Below are 21,386 nucleotides of genomic sequence, written 5' to 3'. Positions count from 1 at the left end.
GAAGAAGATGGCATCATAACACCTGAAAATGGCTGAGAAAGTCACAATGGGGACTTTCGATTGGTTATTCACATGTCATATACAGAAGTAAGTGTATATAAGGGAGCATTTTCAAAAATGGAAAGAGGTTGATGGGGTGCCACTGTGTTTGATTTAGTACATGAGCGATATCTCAGCAAATATAAAAGATAGGAGGTTCTTATTTTGTATTCTTGTCAATATTGGTAATTTGAGTTTCTAATTTGTACAAAACTATACACTTAGTATTTTGACATCACAAACATCTAATTTGAACCAGTGCTGCATTCAACATACAACATGACACACACAAAAATCCATGTTTATCTGTGTTTTTCAGTAATTACTTTTAAATTAAGAAATTGATTAATATATAGTACTAAAATTTGAATTATAACCTACGGTTTGATACCAAACTTATTGACTTAAATTCATAAAATAGTATTTCAATAAGGTTTTGAATACACATCAACAAACGTGGTGACATGACCTTTCATCCATGACCTATCTGGAGATTAAGTGAGATGGAACAGGTAGTTAGCATTTTCAATATGGTAGAAAATGCATTAACCCTTATTATTGTTTTGTGTTACATTATAGTGTTACATTTATGATTTAATTAAGCAACTTTATTATCATTGTCTATCAATAAATTTGACATCATGTTTATAATTTAAGATTTTGTGTTATCTGAGGTTTAAATTCTTAATTTTGAAAGGAAATACTGATAAAAAGTTCTCAATCTTCACTGTGTGTCACATCATGCATCTGTGCTCTGAATTATCTCTTTTAGATGATATATGTTCAGTAATATGGCTTTCAAAGTATCCAAGCAAATAGACACAAACTACAGATAATTAGAATATAAAATAGGAACTTTCTTTCTTCTTGATTTGCTGAGATATCAATACATTTGTCAACCCTCACCAAAGAAACCCATCCCACCTGTCTCAGTTTTAAAGACAGGTATGTAATTATCTCTGAACATTGCTGATGGACATGTTTATAATCAATAGAAAAATCATATACTAATGTACAGGAATTTTAAGATTGTTTATATTTGGTGGTTAATGACAGTAGTTTGCAAGAAAAGCTTGATTTGTGTTGAGTAAAGTTATTGCTCCTAGCAATAATGGGACTTTTTTAACCTATTTATAGGTTAGTTAGAAAGCCAGATAAATTATAGTAGTTTTGGGAAACTTTTCTAGTGCCTGATAAATTTCCATGTTCTAAAATGCATATTTGAAACCTACATAAAATATTTTTTGGACAACCAACATAGTAGGGAGACTGAAACATGGCATCCAAGTGCAATTATTTTTGATGCAAGAAACTTCTAAAAGGGAGAAATCAGTGGAGACGTGAGACAGAAGAGTGAAGATTGAGAATGTTTATGCTAGTACTTCCTTTTGAAATTTAACCGTAAAAAAAACATGAATCATAAACTATGTTTATTGACATACATTAATAATAAAGTTATTTAAATAAATTTTGAATGAAACTGTAAAATGTCTTGACATATATACTTTGACCCCAGCCATATAGAAGGAGTTTAAAACTTATTGGTTAGTTATATTATTGCTTTAAAGTTAATTGGTTTGGGGCTATTTGAATGTTTCTCAACTGGAACTTGGAAGTGTTACTCATGCAGTTTATAACACAACACCAATATTAAGGAGTGTATAAATGCTGGTAAATAAGTAAACCTGGAAAGGTTGAAATGTTCCTATTTCAGAAATTGCTTAGGATTAAGTGGGGTCCTAGATAGTTTCCATATCCATTGTCTTTTTTAAGTTCCACTTTCAAACAAACTTGGAGTTTCTGTCAAAAATATCCCCTCTTTACAGTTGAGAGTGAACTCTTGATAGTTAGAATTTTTATACTTGAAACACATACATGATATATATTTTAATCTAAGTAAAAAACATTGTAACATAATTAACATTTTTTTATCAAAACTTTTAATCAAAAATGTTTATTATAAGTTTTCCCCTTGTAGGTTAGAAAAGTTGAGAGATCAAAATGGCAGATTTCTTAGATAGTGAAGCTGAAGAGTCAGAAGATGAAGAATTGGAATCAAACTTAAAGAAACGATTAGTTGATGAAGATGATGAAGAGGAGGAGGAGGATGGTAAGCTTAACAATGTATTATAGATGTAATGTCTTCAACAAAGGTAATTTTGTTGACTAATTGAACTTCATGTATAATAAATAACACCTTAGTTGTTAAGTTTGTTCCAGTATACAGCTGCACATTTATGTAGTACTGGCATAATTTTTTCATTGTACATTAATGTTTACCCCCCCCCCCATTAAGAGGGATTGTTCTTTCAAAACAGTGATATGTAGTTAATTTTTACTTGTATAATTCTTTTTATGTTGTTCATTCTAACATAATATGTTTGTTTCATATTTTGTATTAAATTTTGTAGCAGTCCCTCTTGGCTTTCAGAGAACTGGCAGCAATTTCTTGTTGCATGTGCAGATATGTTCTCTGTGGTTGTTTAATTTAGAGCATTCTTTCCTTTTATTAAAATACATATGAAATTCTCTTGTACTATGAACATTATGGTTATAAATCATAAAGTGAAAACTGGTGCTGCTTGAATCACTTGATTTTTTGAAAACTATTTTTGTAACTTTTTGTTAGATGAAGAAAAGCTTCGGGATGAAATGAAAGACCTTATAAATGATGAAGAGGAGGATGAAGAGGAAGAGCAGATAGAGGATGAAGGTGGAGGAGATTCAGATGATGATAATATTAGGAAAAAGAAAAGAAGGCATGGTATGAAATTAACTATTTTTTGAACCCAGATCTTTCTTGTTGGCAAATTCCAGTTGTCTCATTTTTAATATTTTACTATGATACGGTTATCGGCTAGAGTTTGTTAGAAGTCAAGCAGATACTTAAGCCAAATGTGTTGGTTTCATGTAGTTGGAAGTAGTAGTCTCTTCATATTTATACTAATTAAATTATTCTTATAAAGCTTCTGTATGATTATTAACACCAAATAACAATAGGTTGAGTTATTGTAATTTATTCTGTGAGTTTTATGTTGTAAGAAAATCTTAGAATTACTCCAGGTGAAATGAAGCTTAATAAAATCAAGTTTAATAAAATAAAGTTTAATAAAATGAAGCTTACTAAAATCAAGTTTAATAAAATCAAGTACATTTCGAAATTTTAGAGGATTATGATGACAACCTAGATGATGAAGATTATGAACTTCTGGAGACAAATTTGGGAGTTAAAATGCCAAGAGTAAGTTTTCTATCAATAGGAACTTTACCTGTTTTGTCTTCTAGGACATACGCGTGTAGAAGTAGAAATATCTAGTTTACTTTTTTTTTACCAAACTAGATCACTGTGAAAGTCCTGTAAACACCAAGGATTCACATAATTAAGCTGTGATCGGATCCAACCACACTAATACACATAGTACACTAGTACTATAATTCAAGATGTGAAATGGTTTAATTCGTAATTTAACACATTCACTGCTAAGTCAGCCACTGATGACTGATATTTGGATAGACAGTTCAAACTGCATTGTTTATTTATGCCTGATTCTCTATAAGATTACACATATTATTTGACAAACATGGCTCTGTGATGAAAATGTAATTTTATTCTCACCCATTTGTATCAACAACTTTTCCTTTTAAAAACATTGTTATTACTAATTTGTTGGTAGTTTTGCAATTTCTATTTCATATTATTCAACATTTAGCATTACCTTGGTTCCAGCTAGTTGGATAGTGGAATCCCTTTTTTTAATATTTTCTCTATTAATTGAAATGAAAATGCACATTAAGTACTAAAGGACTTTCACAAAAGCAAATTTACAAAATAAGATACCCCAGATTTTTAACCAAAAACACAAAGTTGACAAACTAATTTTTGTCAAGAAAATTTATTGCAGGTTTTTATGCTGTTCACCAAAGCTCTCAAAGCACATATGCAGATTGTTTTGGCAATTTGTTGGTACCCTTTTTGTTTTCTTCCTTGCTTCTGCTCTTCCTGCATTTTTTTAAAGACTGGAACATGTATTTTAGATATGACTGCATCCATTTCATTGAATTTTTTTGTGTCACTGTATTATTTTTCTAAAAATGCATAGATTAGGCTTACTTTATACATTGTCAGAACAAAACAAACTGAAATATAGTAAAGGCATCAGAGTAGGTTTAACCCTTTGACTATCTTACACTCTTTCAGCATGGGCTCAGTCCCTGAAACCGACCACGTAAATATTTTGTGCTTGTTATAGTTTTCATGCTATAATTTAAATTAGTAAGCAAATGTTAATGAAATTTGGCAGATTATTAGGAAACATCACATTGCTTTCATATGCAAAATATCAAATGTTTTTATTAAGTCTTAAGGTTTCTTAAGCAATGTTTTTCTCATGCCTTTTTTTCTTTTTTGCATGTTGCTTATCCAACATGCAAAGTAATTTTCATTTTAATAATAAAATACTTTTATGCATCAGAAAATTTTCAATTTTCACGTGTGACATCTTTAAAATGTCTAGATAGTTATCAAACATTTCTTAAGAGAAAACTTTAGATTTTATCTGTTATTTTCAGTAACGAATCTCTGTACAGTTTCAGCAGATTTGATCGATTTCCTAACCATAAAAAATTAGGAAGTAAATATAAATTATGCCTTTTTCTTTCTAAAATGACTACAGATTAAAACATGGAAACATAAATGTTTAGACTAAATAGCTAAAATCTCATAACATTATACATTTATACATATTTATTATATTGACCTTCCAGCCATGCCTGGCTAACAATAGAGAAGTTACAATGATGAGGTCATGTGCACTCATGTTACCGTATCCAATATTATAAAACTGACCTTTAGTCTCTACCAAGTAACCTGTTGTGAAATACAGTCACATTTCAATTATTCTACATTTTATATATATAGATTATTACTATTTGAAATTAAGAAGCAAAGCAAACAATTATCTCATCTAGTTATGACTTTTGTACTCGGTTACTACTTGACATAGGTTGCTAAGTTTTTATTATTTTGCACATGGAGGATATGAAACGAAATCATTTTTTAAAAAGAGTTTTATATATACAGATGAATAATCAAAAAATAATAAATTACTATATAAATACCATAGAATTCCACTATAATTTATCAAGCCTAGTAACTAAGCTGTATTTCATTAAAAAAATATGAAGTTTCGAGCAGACTAAAGACTCATCCAACCTTCTTGAAATCTTATTTCGAAAGAACAAGATGGTGTTGTAACACTTGAAAATGGCTGGGAAAGTCACTAGGGGGACATACCGAGCTTCCGATTGGTTATTCACATGTCATATACAGAAGTAAGTGTGTATAAGGGAGCATTTCCAAAAATGAAAAGAGATGAGCAGGTCTACTGTGTTTGATTAAGTACATGAGCTATATTTCAGCAAATAGAAAAGATAGGAGGTTCTTATTTTGTATTCTTGTCAATATCGGTAATTTGAGTTCCTAATTTGTACAAAACTATACACTTAGTATTTTGACATCACAAACATCTAATTTGAACCAATGCTGCATTCAACATACAACGTGACAAAAAATTGATGTTTAAGGGTATTTTTTAATATTTACTTTTAAATTAAGAAATTGAATAATATGTAATACTAAAATTTGAATTATGATTACAGTTTGATACCAAACTTATTTATATAAATTCTTGAAATAGTAGTTCAATAAAATTTTGAATGAGAGTCAACAATTTCCATGAGGCATTATTAGGTTTATGGCCAAAAATATTGTTAACAGGGAGAGTATCCAACTGATGAAACAATGCATTCTATTCTCTGTAAGTAGATAAGTAAGCAAAGTATATTTAATTAACTATGCTGATATCCATGTTAATTTTTAGTTTCATTCTAAGTACATAGCTTACTCTGATTGGAAGTTATTATTATTAAATGAATCCAGTAAATAGTGTTGTAGATTTTCAGTTTCATCATCATTCTTGTTAGTGAAAATGGATTGTATTTTTACTATTAATGTATTATTTAGTGGTATCTTATTGTTTTAAAGGTTTTTCTTCTTTTGCATATTGTATACCTCTAGATGCTTTCAAAAATTACAAAAGGGTAGTTTATGGTTGCAGTTATGTTTTTTAAGAAAGGATTTGAACATCAATATTTTTTGTCCTTTGCAGAAGAAAAAATTCAAACGACTCCGGAGAATTGAAGATGATGAGAGTGATGCTGAAGAGACTCAGGATTCGGCTAACAGAGAAGTTGTTGATGAAAGGGAAGCAATAGCGAATGAACTTTTTGAAGGTTCAGATGCAGTAAGTTCAAGATAATTTTTGTTTTATCATTTATTTACTTTTCTTCTTCAACTTTTGAGAAAAAAATTCAATCTCTCCTCATCAAAAGTACATATTCTCGAGAATGTTAGGCATATTTTGTGTGGATGAATAAAATGCCAAAATTCTCAGGACTAAGTGGAATGTGTTCATTGTATGTATGAAGTCCTAAGTTATATATAGAGCTTCTGTTTTTTGTTGTTTATTTTTATCTATTTTTATAATTTTATTTAGATATTTTAAAATCAGTATTTTTAGTTTTATGTAGGTATCTTAAAATTGGTGTTTTCCAGAGCTTTAGCTTTTAATACTATAATGAGTATATTATTATACCATATATTCTTTGAACACAAATTTCTCTTATGGGAATAATAACAGGTACAAAACATTGTTCTATTGTGTCAAAGCTTTGTAAGAGCAGTTAATATTTAATATGAAATTATAAAATCAAACTGACTAGTGTCTTAGGGAAAGTGGAGATGTTATCGTGAAGTAAACTGAATTACCATTTCCGGTGTTTATCAGTTAAAACCAAAAATTAGAAGCACTAATTATATAAATTTAATGACTTAGATGTTTAATTGAAAGTTATATGATGTTTAACTTCAGTGTTAAATTTTAGCATAAACTATACAAATTATATGAAACTGTGCAGTGCAAATAAGTAAACTTTTTTCTAATACATTTTATATTTTTTGAATGTTGAGAAAGTAAATTACAGGCACTGACCAGAATTCCCTCTAAACTACATCACCATTCAGCAAACTTGGATGTGCCACACATGTTATTAGCCATGTTTCTTGCAACTTTCTCTGAGGATGTACCTCATGCTTTTCTATGTCAGTTGCTGATTTGGTTACATCTATGGTACTTGCAGTGCACTGTTATTGAATTTTAATTGCTTTTATTTATTTTCTCTTAAAAACACCTTTAGCTCAGAATATTTTGATTTTTTGGGGAGTTTTAAAATATTTGTTGTTAAAAAAGAAAAGTAAAACATAACCTTAAAAACTCAAAATTTTTAGAAAACAACGATTTTATACACAATTCTATAAAAATGAGATTCTTTCCAGTCTCCAAATTACTAAAATACAATAATTTACTGTACAGGATAAAAAGTGGTAAAAATCCCGATGAAACTGGAAAACGATCTCAAACACTCTACACTCATTGTTTTTTTAATAATTTTGAGTTTTTAAGATTGAACATTACAAATGTGCCAAAAAAATTTGTTTTAAAACCAACCTATTACTCCAGAACACTGTTGGTTTTACTTGAGCCAATGTTTTGACATTACATCTTCATCAAGTCTAACAAATCACTTTTGTTAACTGATTTAGGCTTATATAAAAGAATTTAAAGTAATTCAAATATGTGTAATAAGATGGACTTATTTTGAGTACATATAAACATAACTGTTAGAAAATTCTATTGTTGTACATAGTAAATTGAAAGTACGTGAAAACAGACAAAATTATATTGTTGTACATAGTAAATTGAAAGTACGTGAAAACAGACAAAATTATATTGTTGTACATAGTAAATTGAAAGTACATGAAAACAGACAAAATTATACTATTTAACTCTCCATACGGGCTCGATCAATTTGACTGACCATGTGACCTTTTTTGTACTCATATAGAGTCTTTATAGATTTGATACTACTAACTTTTGATATAGTGTGTATATATTCACAAAATTTGGTAGTCTGGCAGTAAACATTAGAAGTCTTTCACATATAAAAGCTATATTTCTTAGTGAAGTATTTTTAATAAAATAAAATAAAGATTTATCCAAGAATATATTGCGTATTTGTTTTGAATAGTCCATGTGGAAAGTAATTTTCATGTTAAAATTAAAACTACTTTTCCTCATCTCAAAAATCTCAAATTTTCTTTGTGTAATCCTTAAAAACTTCTTAATGCATTTCAAACGTTTTTTTCAGTAAAACTTTATAGTTTATCTGTTATTTTCTCTACCCTATCTCAAAACGGGATCGGTCAATTAGACCAACCTTGTAACTACCAAAACTATTACTTATATTTAATTATTATAATAACATGTCTTATGTGTGGTTTAAATAAATAATTTTGTGTTTGTGTGTGCTTTCAAGTTCACAATGTGCAACAATTATGTTTGTATATTCTCAAGTGAAGTCCACCTTATTCAGCAGACTTGTATTATTTTGAAAACTTTTGTATAATTGAAGAAAAAAACAAAGTTTAAATCAGTTAGCAAGTGTCTTGTTTGCCCTAATGAAGCTGTAATGGCAAAACATTGATTTAAATAAAACCAGTTATGTTTTCTTGAGTAATAGATTGTGTTTTATTTACTTTTTAACAATCAATACTCTCTAGTTTGCACTACAAGCTCTAAACTTTTACAATTATAAAGTATATTTTTCTGCATTTTACATTTCTGATCATGGAAAGAAAATGAGAAAATCTCTGAAGAAGCTGAAATGACAAAACATTGGCTGAAATTGTTTTATTATTATTATTATCTGGAGAGTAAAGGCTCTCTCTCTCTCTCTTTATTACCAAAATGTCTAATTCCCTCCAGTATGCACTCCAAACTCTGGGGCTTTGTTAGAAGGATCTTGAGAAAAGTAAATACTGTATATTATAGTGCTTTTGACACTATCTGCAAGACATATGTGTAATTTTCTTTATTTAGTGTTAGAACATTGTTACACTGCTGTCTGCTCACCTTTGTGGTTTTAGAGTGCTAGACTATTTAGACAGAAATATGTCTTCTTTTCATTGCATTTATACAATTATACCAGTACAGCAGTAACTTAGTTCAGTGTAAGAAGACTCTTTAAGTGTAAACTTGGCAATGGACAAAAATAATAGTGATAGGTGAAGTTTTTGATCTGGTGTGTAAAGAAGACTTGGAAGAGAACATTGGCAGTGCCTTCACATTCAAAACTAATGAAGTAAAACAGTTATTTTTCTTGAGGGGGGGGGCTTGCTGTAGTGTATTGTAGCTAATACTTTTTCACAGGAGTTCAATGTTTTTGTATTGTACCTTATACTTCTTAGGAGCCTGTTTCCTTTGGGTTTTATAGCTAATATTTCTGTTTGTTTTTTAAGAGGAAGAAAGCTTTATTGTAGCTAATGCTTTATTTTTCCTAGGAGGGAGAAGCCGCAGAACCTCCCGTAGAGGAAGATGATCAGTATAGAGACTTGTCTGGATCAGAAGGAGAGTCAGGTAAAAAGCAATTCTAAAATGTTACTAGTAAGTAATTATTCTTATAATCTTGCACTATTTATATTTCACTGAAGTGTGCTACTTTTTTCAAAATTATAACTCAGTTCACTGCTACAATAAATCCACTTTTTATAGTTGAAAAAAGTTAAACAACACCAAATAGTATTATTAGTGTTTATAAGTTTTTTCAATGACTGTTAATAATTAATTTAAGCATCAGTTAAATAATTATTGTATCACATAGTAGTGATTGATTGCTGATTTTATTTTTGAAATTAAAGTACATGATTGTTTCATATTTAATGGATGGTGTCAGTCACAAGCTTAGAATTAAAGAAATGGTTTCTTTGAAATATACTTATTGACTATATTATCATGAAGAACAGTTAAATGAATTATTTGTTTCATATACTTGATCTATGGTGATGATCATTTTCATAAGATCACTTAAACCAGTGATTTCTTTTAGATCCTGATGATTTTATTGTGGATGATGATGGTCAGCCAATCAGTAAAGGAAAGAAGCGTCGTCACGTAAAATACACAGATGCGTAAGTGTTATGTTAAACATCTTGCTGTGTGTGTTTGTGTGAAATGTGAAAAAGAAGAACTAGCTAGCATGTTGAAGTTGCAGAGAACTGTAGAAATTTGTAACAGTTCAATGCCATTCTCTTTCTTAACTTGTGTCTTCAGTGTTTTGTTTTTTCTAGCATTGTAACAGATTGTATTCTCATTACATTTTTTAACATTATTATTTTGGTTTCAAATATTTAACATAATTACTCATGTTGTGGACACCTCAGGTGGCAAGTGCACACCTGTATATCAACATTTCAACATGTAAAATATATATTTCTAATAGGAGAACAATTTGTTACTCAAGTTTTTAGAAGTGATATCATTATATAACATTTATTTAGTGTATTTCTCAGAGAAACATGAAAAAATGTTCAAATTTTCATTTCTGCACAGTTTTGAGGAGTTGTACCTTAACTCTTTCACTAAGGGCTCAGTCCCAGGGACCGACTTCCTAACCATTTTGTGCTTGTTATAGTTTTTATGCTATAACTTTTTATACAGCGTATATTCGCGAAATTTTGTAGATTATCAATAAACATTACAAGGCTTTTGTACGCAAAAGGTCAGATTTATTTATCAAGTTTTTACAATTTTTAAGTACTGTTTTTCTCATGCATTTTTTTCTTTTTGAATGTTGACTATCCAGCATGCAAAGTAATTTTGATTTTAATATTAAAAATACTTTTATGCATCAGGAAATTTTCAAATTGCACATGCAAAATCTTTATAACCTCCAGATAATTACAAGACATTATTTTTTTTTAGAAACAAATTTATATTTTATCTCTTATTTAAACTATTGTATCTGTAAGGTTTGGTCGATTTGACTGACCTCATAACCACCATTAAAAATTAGGAAATAGATATAAATTATGCTTTTTTTTTCTAGAATGAATACAAATTATAACAAGAGAACAAATGTTTAGTCTAAATAGCTTAAATCTCATAACATTATACATATATATATATATTTATTATTTTTATTATATCGACATTCAAGCCGTGCCTGGCAATGATGCATCGTACGTGCACTCGTGTTATGGTATCCAAGAATAAAAAAGTGTCCTTTACAAAGTGACCTGTCTTGGCTGTATTTTAGTGGACAAGTGTTTTGTATATTGGGACTTGTATATTACTTGTAACCATAAGGAGAGTATGTGATTATTAAAAAAATTAAAAATAGACAAAATTTGCATTTTATTGACGATAAAACGTTTTTTAGGGATTTTAAAATAATGTACTAAAACATAAAAAAAGTAATCAGTTCAAATCTGGAACAAATATAAATATTGTGATAATTTTTTATAAATACCATTTCCTAATGTAATATTATTATCATAATGCAAAATAACTAAATTTATCAAAAGTAACAGGCTTTATAATACTGAAAGTGGGTTTTCATTAACTTTGATGGACACAGCAACAGATAACCCATTGTATAGCTTTGTGCTTAACTACAAACATACAAACAAAATTCATTATGACAATGGAAAAGATCAGATCCAAAAGGTGTTAATGATAATTTTTACTTGTTTCAATAAATGTTGAAATGCTACTTTATTTTCACTTTTATTGATATTTCAGGGCCCTCCAAGAAGCTCAAGACATTTTTGGTGGAGATTTTGATTTTGATGAGTTTGAGCAATACGGTGATGAATATGAAGAGGAGGAAATGGAAGAAGATGAAGTAAGAGATGTTAGATAGATAGATAATGTTACAAATATAATTCCTGATTCTGTACTGTTATGGTTTTGTTATAACTATTTGTATAGACATGATATTGAATTTCTGATGTAATCATGTAATTAACTTTCTCATTCAGTTATGGTTTACTTTCAGCTGTAAAAATACATAAAATAGGAGTTTTAACCGCTAACTAATAATATAAGAAATTAGTACTTTAATAATATAGGCTTCAAGAGAGTGTAAATCATATTCTAATACCAGAGAGCAGAATGAATGCAAGTGTTTTAAATTGAGTATATCAGGTTGATTATTGTTTATTTACTTTAGTATGCAGAAGAAGATGAAGAAGGAGAAACAAAGCAAAGGCCTAAGAAAAGTACTAAGAAAAGGCAAACTAAGAAGAGCATCTTTGATGTAATAAATTTTTATTCTTCTACCCTGATTTTATTGAATATATGTATGTGTTATTTATTATTATTGTTCTACTTTATTATATAAAACACATCAAATAACAGTACAAAAATAAAAATTTTGGTAGTTATCTAATTGAAAGCAAAGCATAAGAACAATTTATTAAAAATCTTTATAACAAATAAGCCATAGAAAAGTTAAAACTTCTGTTGAGGAAGAATAAAAGATTTTATGTACATTAGACCTGTTTATATTTGCTAATTCTGTGTAATATGTATTAGTCACTACACACAGTGCAGATAATCCTTGTATAACTTTGTGTGAAATTCAAAACAAACTACAAACATTTAACACTGTCACATTTTATGTATATTGGTTGCTACAAACATACAACATTTTTGTAACTATATTTAAACTATTTTTATAACATACATTTCTTGTGTATCTTTTATGAGGAAATTTGTGAATGAATGTTTATCTTTTTTCTAGGTATATGAGCCAAGTGAACTTGAGCATGGACATTTCACAGATCTTGACAATGAAATCAGAACAACTGATATTCCTGAAAGATTTCAGGTATTTTCCTTCACCTATAAGTAAAATAAAAGATTTAAAACTGAGTTTATAAATTTTTATCTGCTTTATCACATTTTGTTGAAAAGAATCGAGACAAATGTTTTATCCAGACCAGTGGATGCAATAGGACCAGCTTAGTCCACATCATTTGGCAGAGCATCAGCTATGTGGGCTTGGACACTTGTTAATAATGGGTTGGTAAGCATATTTACATCTTGATTTCTAGGCAATGATCAAATCATAGTTTCAGAAGCAAAGATGACACTGTCTGGTTTATGTTCAACTCAGGATGCACCTTGTGTATTTACAACCTGTGTTTAGTGTGGAGCATTTTTTCATTGTCTGCACTCCCCAAGATGCTGAAATCTTTAGCAGTAGTTCTTATGTCACAGTCTTGCGAAGACTGGCTGATTGATTATATGAAGTATTTTGTGCATGCTCTTTAATTCTTGGGTTAAAACAACAAATTGTAGAGCCCACATAGCCAAGATTACACCTTGGACATGTAAATTGATATGACATAAGAGCGATGCGTTATAGGGATCCCGTCTTCAAATTTGAAATAATTACATATACAACAAGTCAGTTTGAAAATAATTCTAAACTTAATTTGTGGATAAACTTTGTTATTCAAAATTGTTTTAATTTTTTTCTTCAATTCTATAGCATTTTTTCGAGTAAAAGGTAGAATACAATGAACTATTTCTTGAGTTTCAACTTGTTTACTAGTCTTAGAAATGTACAAAGCTTTTAAATAATTCTTAGTAATACTATCAAGTAACTGTAAAGGAAAACAATTTTGTAATAAAACCTTTATAATTTCTACTTCTTTATGGAATCTAGAATAGGAAATAAGTATATTATAAACACAATAAATTAAATTATAAATTCTTCTTAACTCTCTCAACACGGGGTTGGTCAATTTGACCGAGTCACCTTACCTTTTGTACTCGTTTAAAGTTGATATAAATTTAATATTTATAACTCTCTATATATTGGGTATATCTTCATGAAATTTGGCAGTCTTTCAGTTAACATTACAAGTCTTTCACATACAAAAAGTCATATTTCTTAATGAAGTATTTTTAATAAAATAAAATAAAGTTTTATCCATGAATATATTGAGTATTTGTTTTGAATAATCCATGTGCAAAGTAATTTTCATGTTAAAATTAAAAATACTTTTCGGCATCTCAAAAATCTCATATTTCCTTTGTGTAATCCCTAAAACCTCCTAAATACATTTCAAACTTTTTTTGTACTAAATTCTTATAGTTTATATGTTATTTACTCCACCCTATCTCAAAACGGGATTAGTCAATTTGACTGACCTCATAACGACCAAAAAAAATTAGAAATATACCTAAATTAACCTTCTTTTCTTTCTAGTATGACTTCAAATTATAATATGAAACTACATTTGTTTATCCTAAGTTGCTCTAAGTTCATAACATTATACATCTATTTATAATTAAATTTTATTGTTCTATTGCCATTTGAACCGTGTCTAACTGCTATCTGCATCATTAGAAGTTGTAAATCACTCGGGGAATGTGCAACTAACGTTACACTATCGAATTACTTTATCCACGAGCTGCTCGCATGCGTGCTTCATGAATCATTTTAATAATATTATTATTAATTATTATAACTAATCTAGACTTAGATAACTTAAAAAGATCCATACTTTTAATACTTTATAATAATAAATAAAGAATAAATATGAAAAACAAAAAATAAAGTACTTACTCAATCTTCTTTTTTTGCTCTCGATTGTCGATGAGTTAAGCCTAATTTTTTATAGTACTAATAGTAATGCACTTAACTTTTATTTCATTAAATAATGCACTGAAGAATATAGACTAATAATATGCAAAAAGTAGACAAATTCACTTACCTCTCAAATTTTTTCTGGCTTTCTAACTATGCAACAAGAGCCGTTACAAATTCATCCAAGCTAGTCATTAACTTTCCCATGGGAACAATGTTTCTATTCTGAATGAAATTGAATTCTAACTGTTCAGAATATAACATTATACAATATGTCATGTGATAGATGAAAACCTTGATTTTCTATTGGTTATAGGTAATATATAAGGAAACGTAAGATAATTATCAATGAATTGTAAAAGAGAAGATGTGTGTAAAATAGTAGGTCAAGCATTAAATTTGCATTATAGCGGCTCGATGTCTAGACTAATAATATATACAGGTTCATCACAAACTAGTTTAGACACATCTTTGGAAAACTCATAACTATTTATTACCATTAATTAATTAGTTATATGAGATTTGAAGAAATACACTAAAACTTCACTAACTTGTAAGTAAAAGTACATATACAGACAAAGTTAGTTTAACCATATTGCCCTTGGTATCCTTTACTGCGCATGACACAAAGTTTTAGTGTCTTACATTCAAAATTTTATTAAACTACTTTTTGTTTATGATCTGTGCATGACACAAAGTTTTAGTGTCTTACATTCAAAATTTTATTAAACTACTTTTTGTTTATGATCTGTGCATGACACAAAGTTTTAGTGTCTTACATTCAAAATTTTATTAAACTACTTTTTGTTTATGATCTGTGCATGACACAAAGTTTTAGTGTCTTACATTAAAAATTTTATTAAACTACTTTTTGTTTATATTATACCAATTAGAATACCATAAAATCTTAGGTAATATTCCATTTTAAATAGTATACAAGTTTTAAGTTCTTAATTCTACAAGGGAATATTAAAAAAATCCTGAATTTCTACTAGTGTGAACCATGTGACACATTTTTTTCGTAGCATATCATTATCCCTATTTTATCTACCACCCCTCAAAAAAGTATGAAATTAAATGTAAGTTACTCACTATAATATTGTCATTGCTCAGACAAACCATAATTTCTATAGTCTTCAATTTTGTTTGGTTACAGAGCTATCAAATAGAAAATCAGACCCCTCCTGCCACACCCACCTGTCATGTCCTCTCTTGCACAATTTGTTGATAGTTCTCTTTTACGTTTCATTATATATTACCTATAACCAATAGAAAGTCAAGGTATACATGTGCAACTGTTTATGTACTTTCAGTTCATGTGTCAATTTTAATTTTAGAAACTTATTTTGTTAAAACCTATAGTATTTAGTAGATCTTAAGTTGCAGTTAGCCAATTTAAGCTAAACATTTTTAAACTAAAGTACATTGTATTCATTCATTTAAAAAATTGACATGCAATCTAGTTTTCTATAGTTTTAAATAGTCTATCAACAATCCTAAATTTTTTCAACACATCTTTGTTTCTTTGTTATATCTCTTCCGAATAATAACTAATGAAACATTTGTAGAAAAACTTTGTCTCGAGATAATTATTGACATTATATACATAATTTTACCTTCAAATTATGTTTATTTCCAGTTCTTGCAAGTTTTTACAACTGTATTTTTGATGGATAGGCTAGTAATATAAAACCAATAATTTATGAAGAGGTTAATTACTTCCTTTTAAACTTGTTTTCTAATAGCAGCAAACAACTCCTGCGATGGCATCTTTTTGTCAGCTGAAATGTTAAAATATTGTGCATCTAAAGGTTGAATGATTTATTATGTTGAGCAAAGTTTATGAATTTTTTTATTCGAGAAAAAAATTGCATTTAAATATCTTTACATTGTTACAGCCTGCTAGTGTTACTGGGTTATTTATATTATCAGTACTGTTTTTATTTTTGCTGGTTTCATTGGATTATGTTGTCATTACTTCCAGTTGCACTCGAGTGTTCGTAAAAGATCTTATTAATGTATTGCATCTTTCTAGGAAGTTTTGGACAAAATTTCAAGCAGCTAGCAACTGAAGAAAAAAAGTCCAAACTTCCTAAGCAGATGTAGCCCATCAACCTTTCAAATATACTTTCATCTGTTTAAACCTTCTCTCAAACCAGTACTAGTACTGTTGTTAGCTTCATTGTGAACTCAAAGTGTTGAAGTGATATCATGTTACCAGAAAACTTGATTATATCAAAGGAACATTCAAATGTTTTAACCTCTATATTTTCAGCTTCGTTCAGTGCCTGTGACACAAGCAGAAGATGCAGAAATTGAAGAAGAAGCAAAGTGGATCTACAAAATGGCTTTTAACACGGCTACCATTTCTGTTCAGGAAACTGCCGATCAAGGAGATGGGGGGCATCAACCAATGGCTGGAAGGAAAGGCCCAACAGCTGTGTACAAGATCAGAGATGCCCTTAAGTTCATGAGAAACCAGCAGTTTGAAGTTAGTTTCACAGACAATGCCTCTAATGATTTATGTCTCAATCCTATGTTCATTAGAATTCAGAAATTTGAAGACTGTTTTGTATACAGTTTCTTTAGGACCATGTGTGTATATATACGATAAAGTTCAAACAGACACTTAAAGTTTTGGAAACCCAGTAGTTCGAGGTCAATTTTACATTATTTTTCTAATGTTTTCTGTTTGAGAAATAATTTTGTTTATTTTTTAAGTACACTTCAGGAGTATTATAAAAGTTGTGAAAAACGAAAGAATTTAAAAGTTTTCATGTACTGTTTTTTTTAGAACTTATATACAGCATATAGATTTATTTGTAGATAGGAAAGCTCAGGTAAACTGAACAATTTGAAGTTGGTTTGCAGAGAACTAGCACAGTAGTTAGAGGTCTATAATGAAATACACAATAATCAGCATTTAATGGAACGGTGCCCGTTAATCGAGGTTCTACTGTACTAGCTTTTATAGGCTGAAAATAAAAATGCAATTTAGTGTGATGATTAAGCTTACTGTGACATTCTCATGAAAATATATATATATTAGTATAATTGTTTTTTTTATTTCTCATGATAATAAAAAACTGTTACACTTTGATAATGAAGAATATTTGTATTGGATATAGAGATTGAAAAGTTATTTGTAAAAAGCTTTCTTTATGCAGACTTTTGAGTTTGCTATTTTACAGCATATAAATAAAGTGATACTACAAATTTCAATTTAGTAACTGTTCTTTTATCGTGCTCCAAGTCTGATCATTAGAAATTTTATGTTTGTGTTTTCTAAAAAACAGAATTTCATTATTAAGTTAGGTTGTTAAAGATGTTTCTTGTTTAATAACTGAATCTACAGCAATAAACAGTCTACCTGAAGGTATGTTTAGCTCAGTTTTTAATGAATTTACTTATAAAGTGTGATGAAAGAAGCAGATTTGGTGTTAAAAGTAAAGTTATGTTTACCATCTAGATCTCTTATTTATTCAGTGTAGGCAGTCTTCTCTATCAGTGAGTTCAAGTGTTTAGTTGTTTTACTGTAAAGTTCTTACAGTGTTGTTTGTTTGTACACAGGTGTCTTTTATAATAAAGTTCTGACAATGTTGTTTATTCATACGTAGGTGCCTTTTATCGCCTTCTACAAGAAGGAATACGTAGAACCAGATTTGAACATAAATGATTTGTGGACAGTATACAAATGGGATGAGAAGGTGGGGCATGCTTTTGTTTTTTATTCATATGGAAGCTTTAATCTTTCTGAAAACTTTTGTTTTATGGTTTTCTTGATGACTGGTGTAATTGTACTTAAGAAATAACCTTGTTACAGTGGTGTCAGTTGAAGACACGCAAGAACAACCTGAAACGTCTCTTCCACAAAATGCAACAATACCAGTGTGATGAAGTGATGAAAGACCCAGAGAAACCCCTGGCCGAGAGTCTTAGGCCTCTTGATGATTCAGATTTTGATAGGTGATCATTCTAGCTTTAGATTTTATGATCATTGATACTAGATAGTTAACTGAAAATGAGTCATTGATAATTACCTGAAATATGAGTAATGTTAAAAAAAAACTATTATCCATACAGTTATGTATTTGGCAAGAAATGATTTATGAATATTTATTTAAGTCTTTAAACAAATGATGGTTAAAATACTTGTGATACAAATAATTTGAGAATCAAAGTACAAGTTTGTTTTCTTGTTGCATTACATAAGGTTACAGATTCGCTTAGATTTGAAATTTATTAATAACAGTGCTGTTTATTCTTACTTTGGTTATAATAAAATGCCATGGTTTATTATTTGGTGCATATACAAACGACACGTACATTATCTGATTTTCTAGACTGGAGGAAGTTCAGACGACTGAAGAACTGAGAGATATGCATCTAAATTTTATGCTGTATTATAATCAAGATGTACCTGCCATGCAAGAAGCATTTCGTAAACAGAAGCAGAAAGAAGCAGATGGTGGGAAAGAAGAGGAAGCTCAGAAGGATGAAGATGATGTAGGTGATGATGCTACAGTGAAGCATGCAAGAAGGAAGGATGCTTATGCTGTTTGCAGAGAAGCTGGCTTAGGTAAATTTGTGTGATGACCGATAGTGTTAACTTTTCCTTTAGAATACCACATTCCGTTTTTCTTTAACTGTTTTGTTAAAACGTAGGTAAAAATAACATTCCACACAGGAAGATTTCTAAGGAACTAAATTATATGTTATGTTGAACTTCCTGGTATATTCTGGGAAAAGTATTCAAAACGTTTATCAATAACAATAACCAAAGTAAGACTTGTAATTTTCAATAAGAGCTTCAGTTTTAACCTATTGAGATTATGCCAGACATTTTTTAAACCTAATTATATATAGATTTGTAACAATCAAACATGAAATGAAATACAAAATTAACCACTAAAAAAAAGTACAACAAACTGATTCATAATATCCTCCTTAACAGTACCAAAATTTGTCACACCATCTTGATTAATACTGATCATAATACTGATTAATACAGGAATTTATTTTCTGTAACATCATCATAAACATTACTGAAATTGATTCATTACTTTTAACACCACCATAAATGGTACAAAAACTGACTTGTTACTTTTTACAACACTCAAAAATAGTACCAAAAACTGATTCATTACCTGTAATATCACCCTAAATAGTACCCAAAACTGTTTCATTACTTGTAACACCATCACAAAATTGCTGTATTCCTGGAAATCCTTAAATAGTTTAGATTTATGAACATTATTTCCAGGATTGGAAATATGGAAAATTCTGAAAGGCTTTGGAAAAGTTTTGAAATTTACAGAACGAGCTGACTCAAAAATTTTAATGGAGTTTAAAGATAAGTAAACAGTTTGGAAACTTTAATTATCATTTGAATGAACTGTTTTGTCATTGATCGTGTGCACACTATCATCTGACATGCTTTACTGGTCCAAGAACATATTTGCTCCATATTTCAATTCCATACTGAAACAGAAATTCCAGAAGTCTGATGGGTATTTTCTTTTATTTGATGAGAGCTTGAATGAGATGATCCAGTATGACATTCATCTTGCTTTTGGGATGAAGAAACTGCCCACACAAGATGCATCAAATCAGATTTCTTAGGACATGTTATTACCACTGATCTATTTGACAAACTGTTCCCTGTTGTTACAGACCTCAGTTTGAAGAATTTATTGCAGATATCCATGAATAGCCTCATTGTTAATTGGAAATTACATGAAATGTTTTCAACTGAAGCTATTAAACTCAATCCAAAAAGACCTGATCTTGTGCTTTACACAAAATTTACAGTGCTTTTAGAGATGAGCATAAAGCAGCTGACTGGAAATTTGAAGAAACTCTGGCAAATTTCTGCTAACTTTTCAAAGATTTGCAGAAGCCGATGACTTCAAAATTGAAACTTGATTCTTGGTCCTTCCATCAAAGTTTTGTAAGCACCAGTGGCTGGAGAACAGTGTTATGGCAAAATGCTTGTCCCTGCTACCTCATCTTAAAACGTATGTGGGTGTGCAGAAAAACCCACCAAAATTAAATACCTATGACAGTATTTCTAAAGCTGTTGATTCTCATCTTTTCTTCCCCAAAGCACAGTTTTCTCTCTCACTTGCTAGAGAAATCAAACCTTTTCTCATTTAATTCCAGGTTGATAAACAGTTGTTGACTTTTATGACTACAGATATCTTTGGTCTTGTCAGGGAATTCTTGAAAAGATTTGTCACTTTGGGACATCTAGAAAACGTAACTGGACCACAACATGTTGAAAGCCTAGAATTGACAGACAAAAATATTTTAAATTAACCTTACAAAATTGATAATAGTTCTGTTAAAAAAAAAGTGACTAATGATTTAAAAATAGCTTCACAAATTATTGATAAGGACTTACTGGGCTTTAGATTTGAATTCAGACAGTTCCTCGGGGCTTTTGTTTTGAAAATTATTCAGAAATCCCCTTAACTCTTTCACTACAAAGTCAATCAATGTGAAGTTAGTAAGCTAACGTTAACGAAATTTGGCAGATTATCAGTAAACATTACAATGCTTTCATACACAAAATATCTAGTTTTTTTTATTAAGTCGTAAGGTTTGTAAAGCAATGTTTCTTTCATGCCTTTTTTATCTTTCCACATCTTGCCTATCTATCATGCAAAGTAATTTTCATTATAAGATTAAAAATACTTTTATGCATCAGAAAATTTTGAAATTTCATATGCGAAATCTTTATAATATCCAGATAGTTATCAAACATTTCTTAAGAAAAAACTTTATATTTT

General features: G+C 29.5%; 1 protein-coding gene across 1 annotated transcript in view; it reads left to right on the top strand.

Moving 5' to 3' along the window:
* LOC106461745 (transcription elongation factor SPT6-like) overlaps nt 1-21,386 on the top strand; it is a 79,362-nt gene that overhangs the window by 2,798 nt on the left and 55,178 nt on the right. Inside the window, exons 2-14 of the mRNA XM_022388778.1 lie at nt 2,004-2,149; nt 2,669-2,803; nt 3,207-3,280; nt 6,207-6,341; nt 9,497-9,572; nt 10,042-10,123; nt 11,736-11,838; nt 12,166-12,252; nt 12,739-12,825; nt 16,871-17,086; nt 18,213-18,302; nt 18,419-18,561; nt 18,939-19,174. Of these exons, the coding sequence (XP_022244486.1) occupies nt 2,041-2,149; nt 2,669-2,803; nt 3,207-3,280; nt 6,207-6,341; nt 9,497-9,572; nt 10,042-10,123; nt 11,736-11,838; nt 12,166-12,252; nt 12,739-12,825; nt 16,871-17,086; nt 18,213-18,302; nt 18,419-18,561; nt 18,939-19,174 (1,573 nt within the window). The 5' untranslated portion in view covers nt 2,004-2,040. The remainder of the gene's footprint in view (nt 1-2,003; nt 2,150-2,668; nt 2,804-3,206; nt 3,281-6,206; nt 6,342-9,496; nt 9,573-10,041; nt 10,124-11,735; nt 11,839-12,165; nt 12,253-12,738; nt 12,826-16,870; nt 17,087-18,212; nt 18,303-18,418; nt 18,562-18,938; nt 19,175-21,386) is intronic.

The sequence above is a fragment of the Limulus polyphemus genome, unplaced genomic scaffold (assembly GCF_000517525.1).
Source record: "Limulus polyphemus unplaced genomic scaffold, Limulus_polyphemus-2.1.2 Scaffold1023, whole genome shotgun sequence".
Taxonomy (NCBI): domain Eukaryota; kingdom Metazoa; phylum Arthropoda; class Merostomata; order Xiphosura; family Limulidae; genus Limulus; species Limulus polyphemus.
Note: the sequence above shows the minus strand (reverse complement) of the source record. Positions and strands in the feature narration are given on the sequence as shown.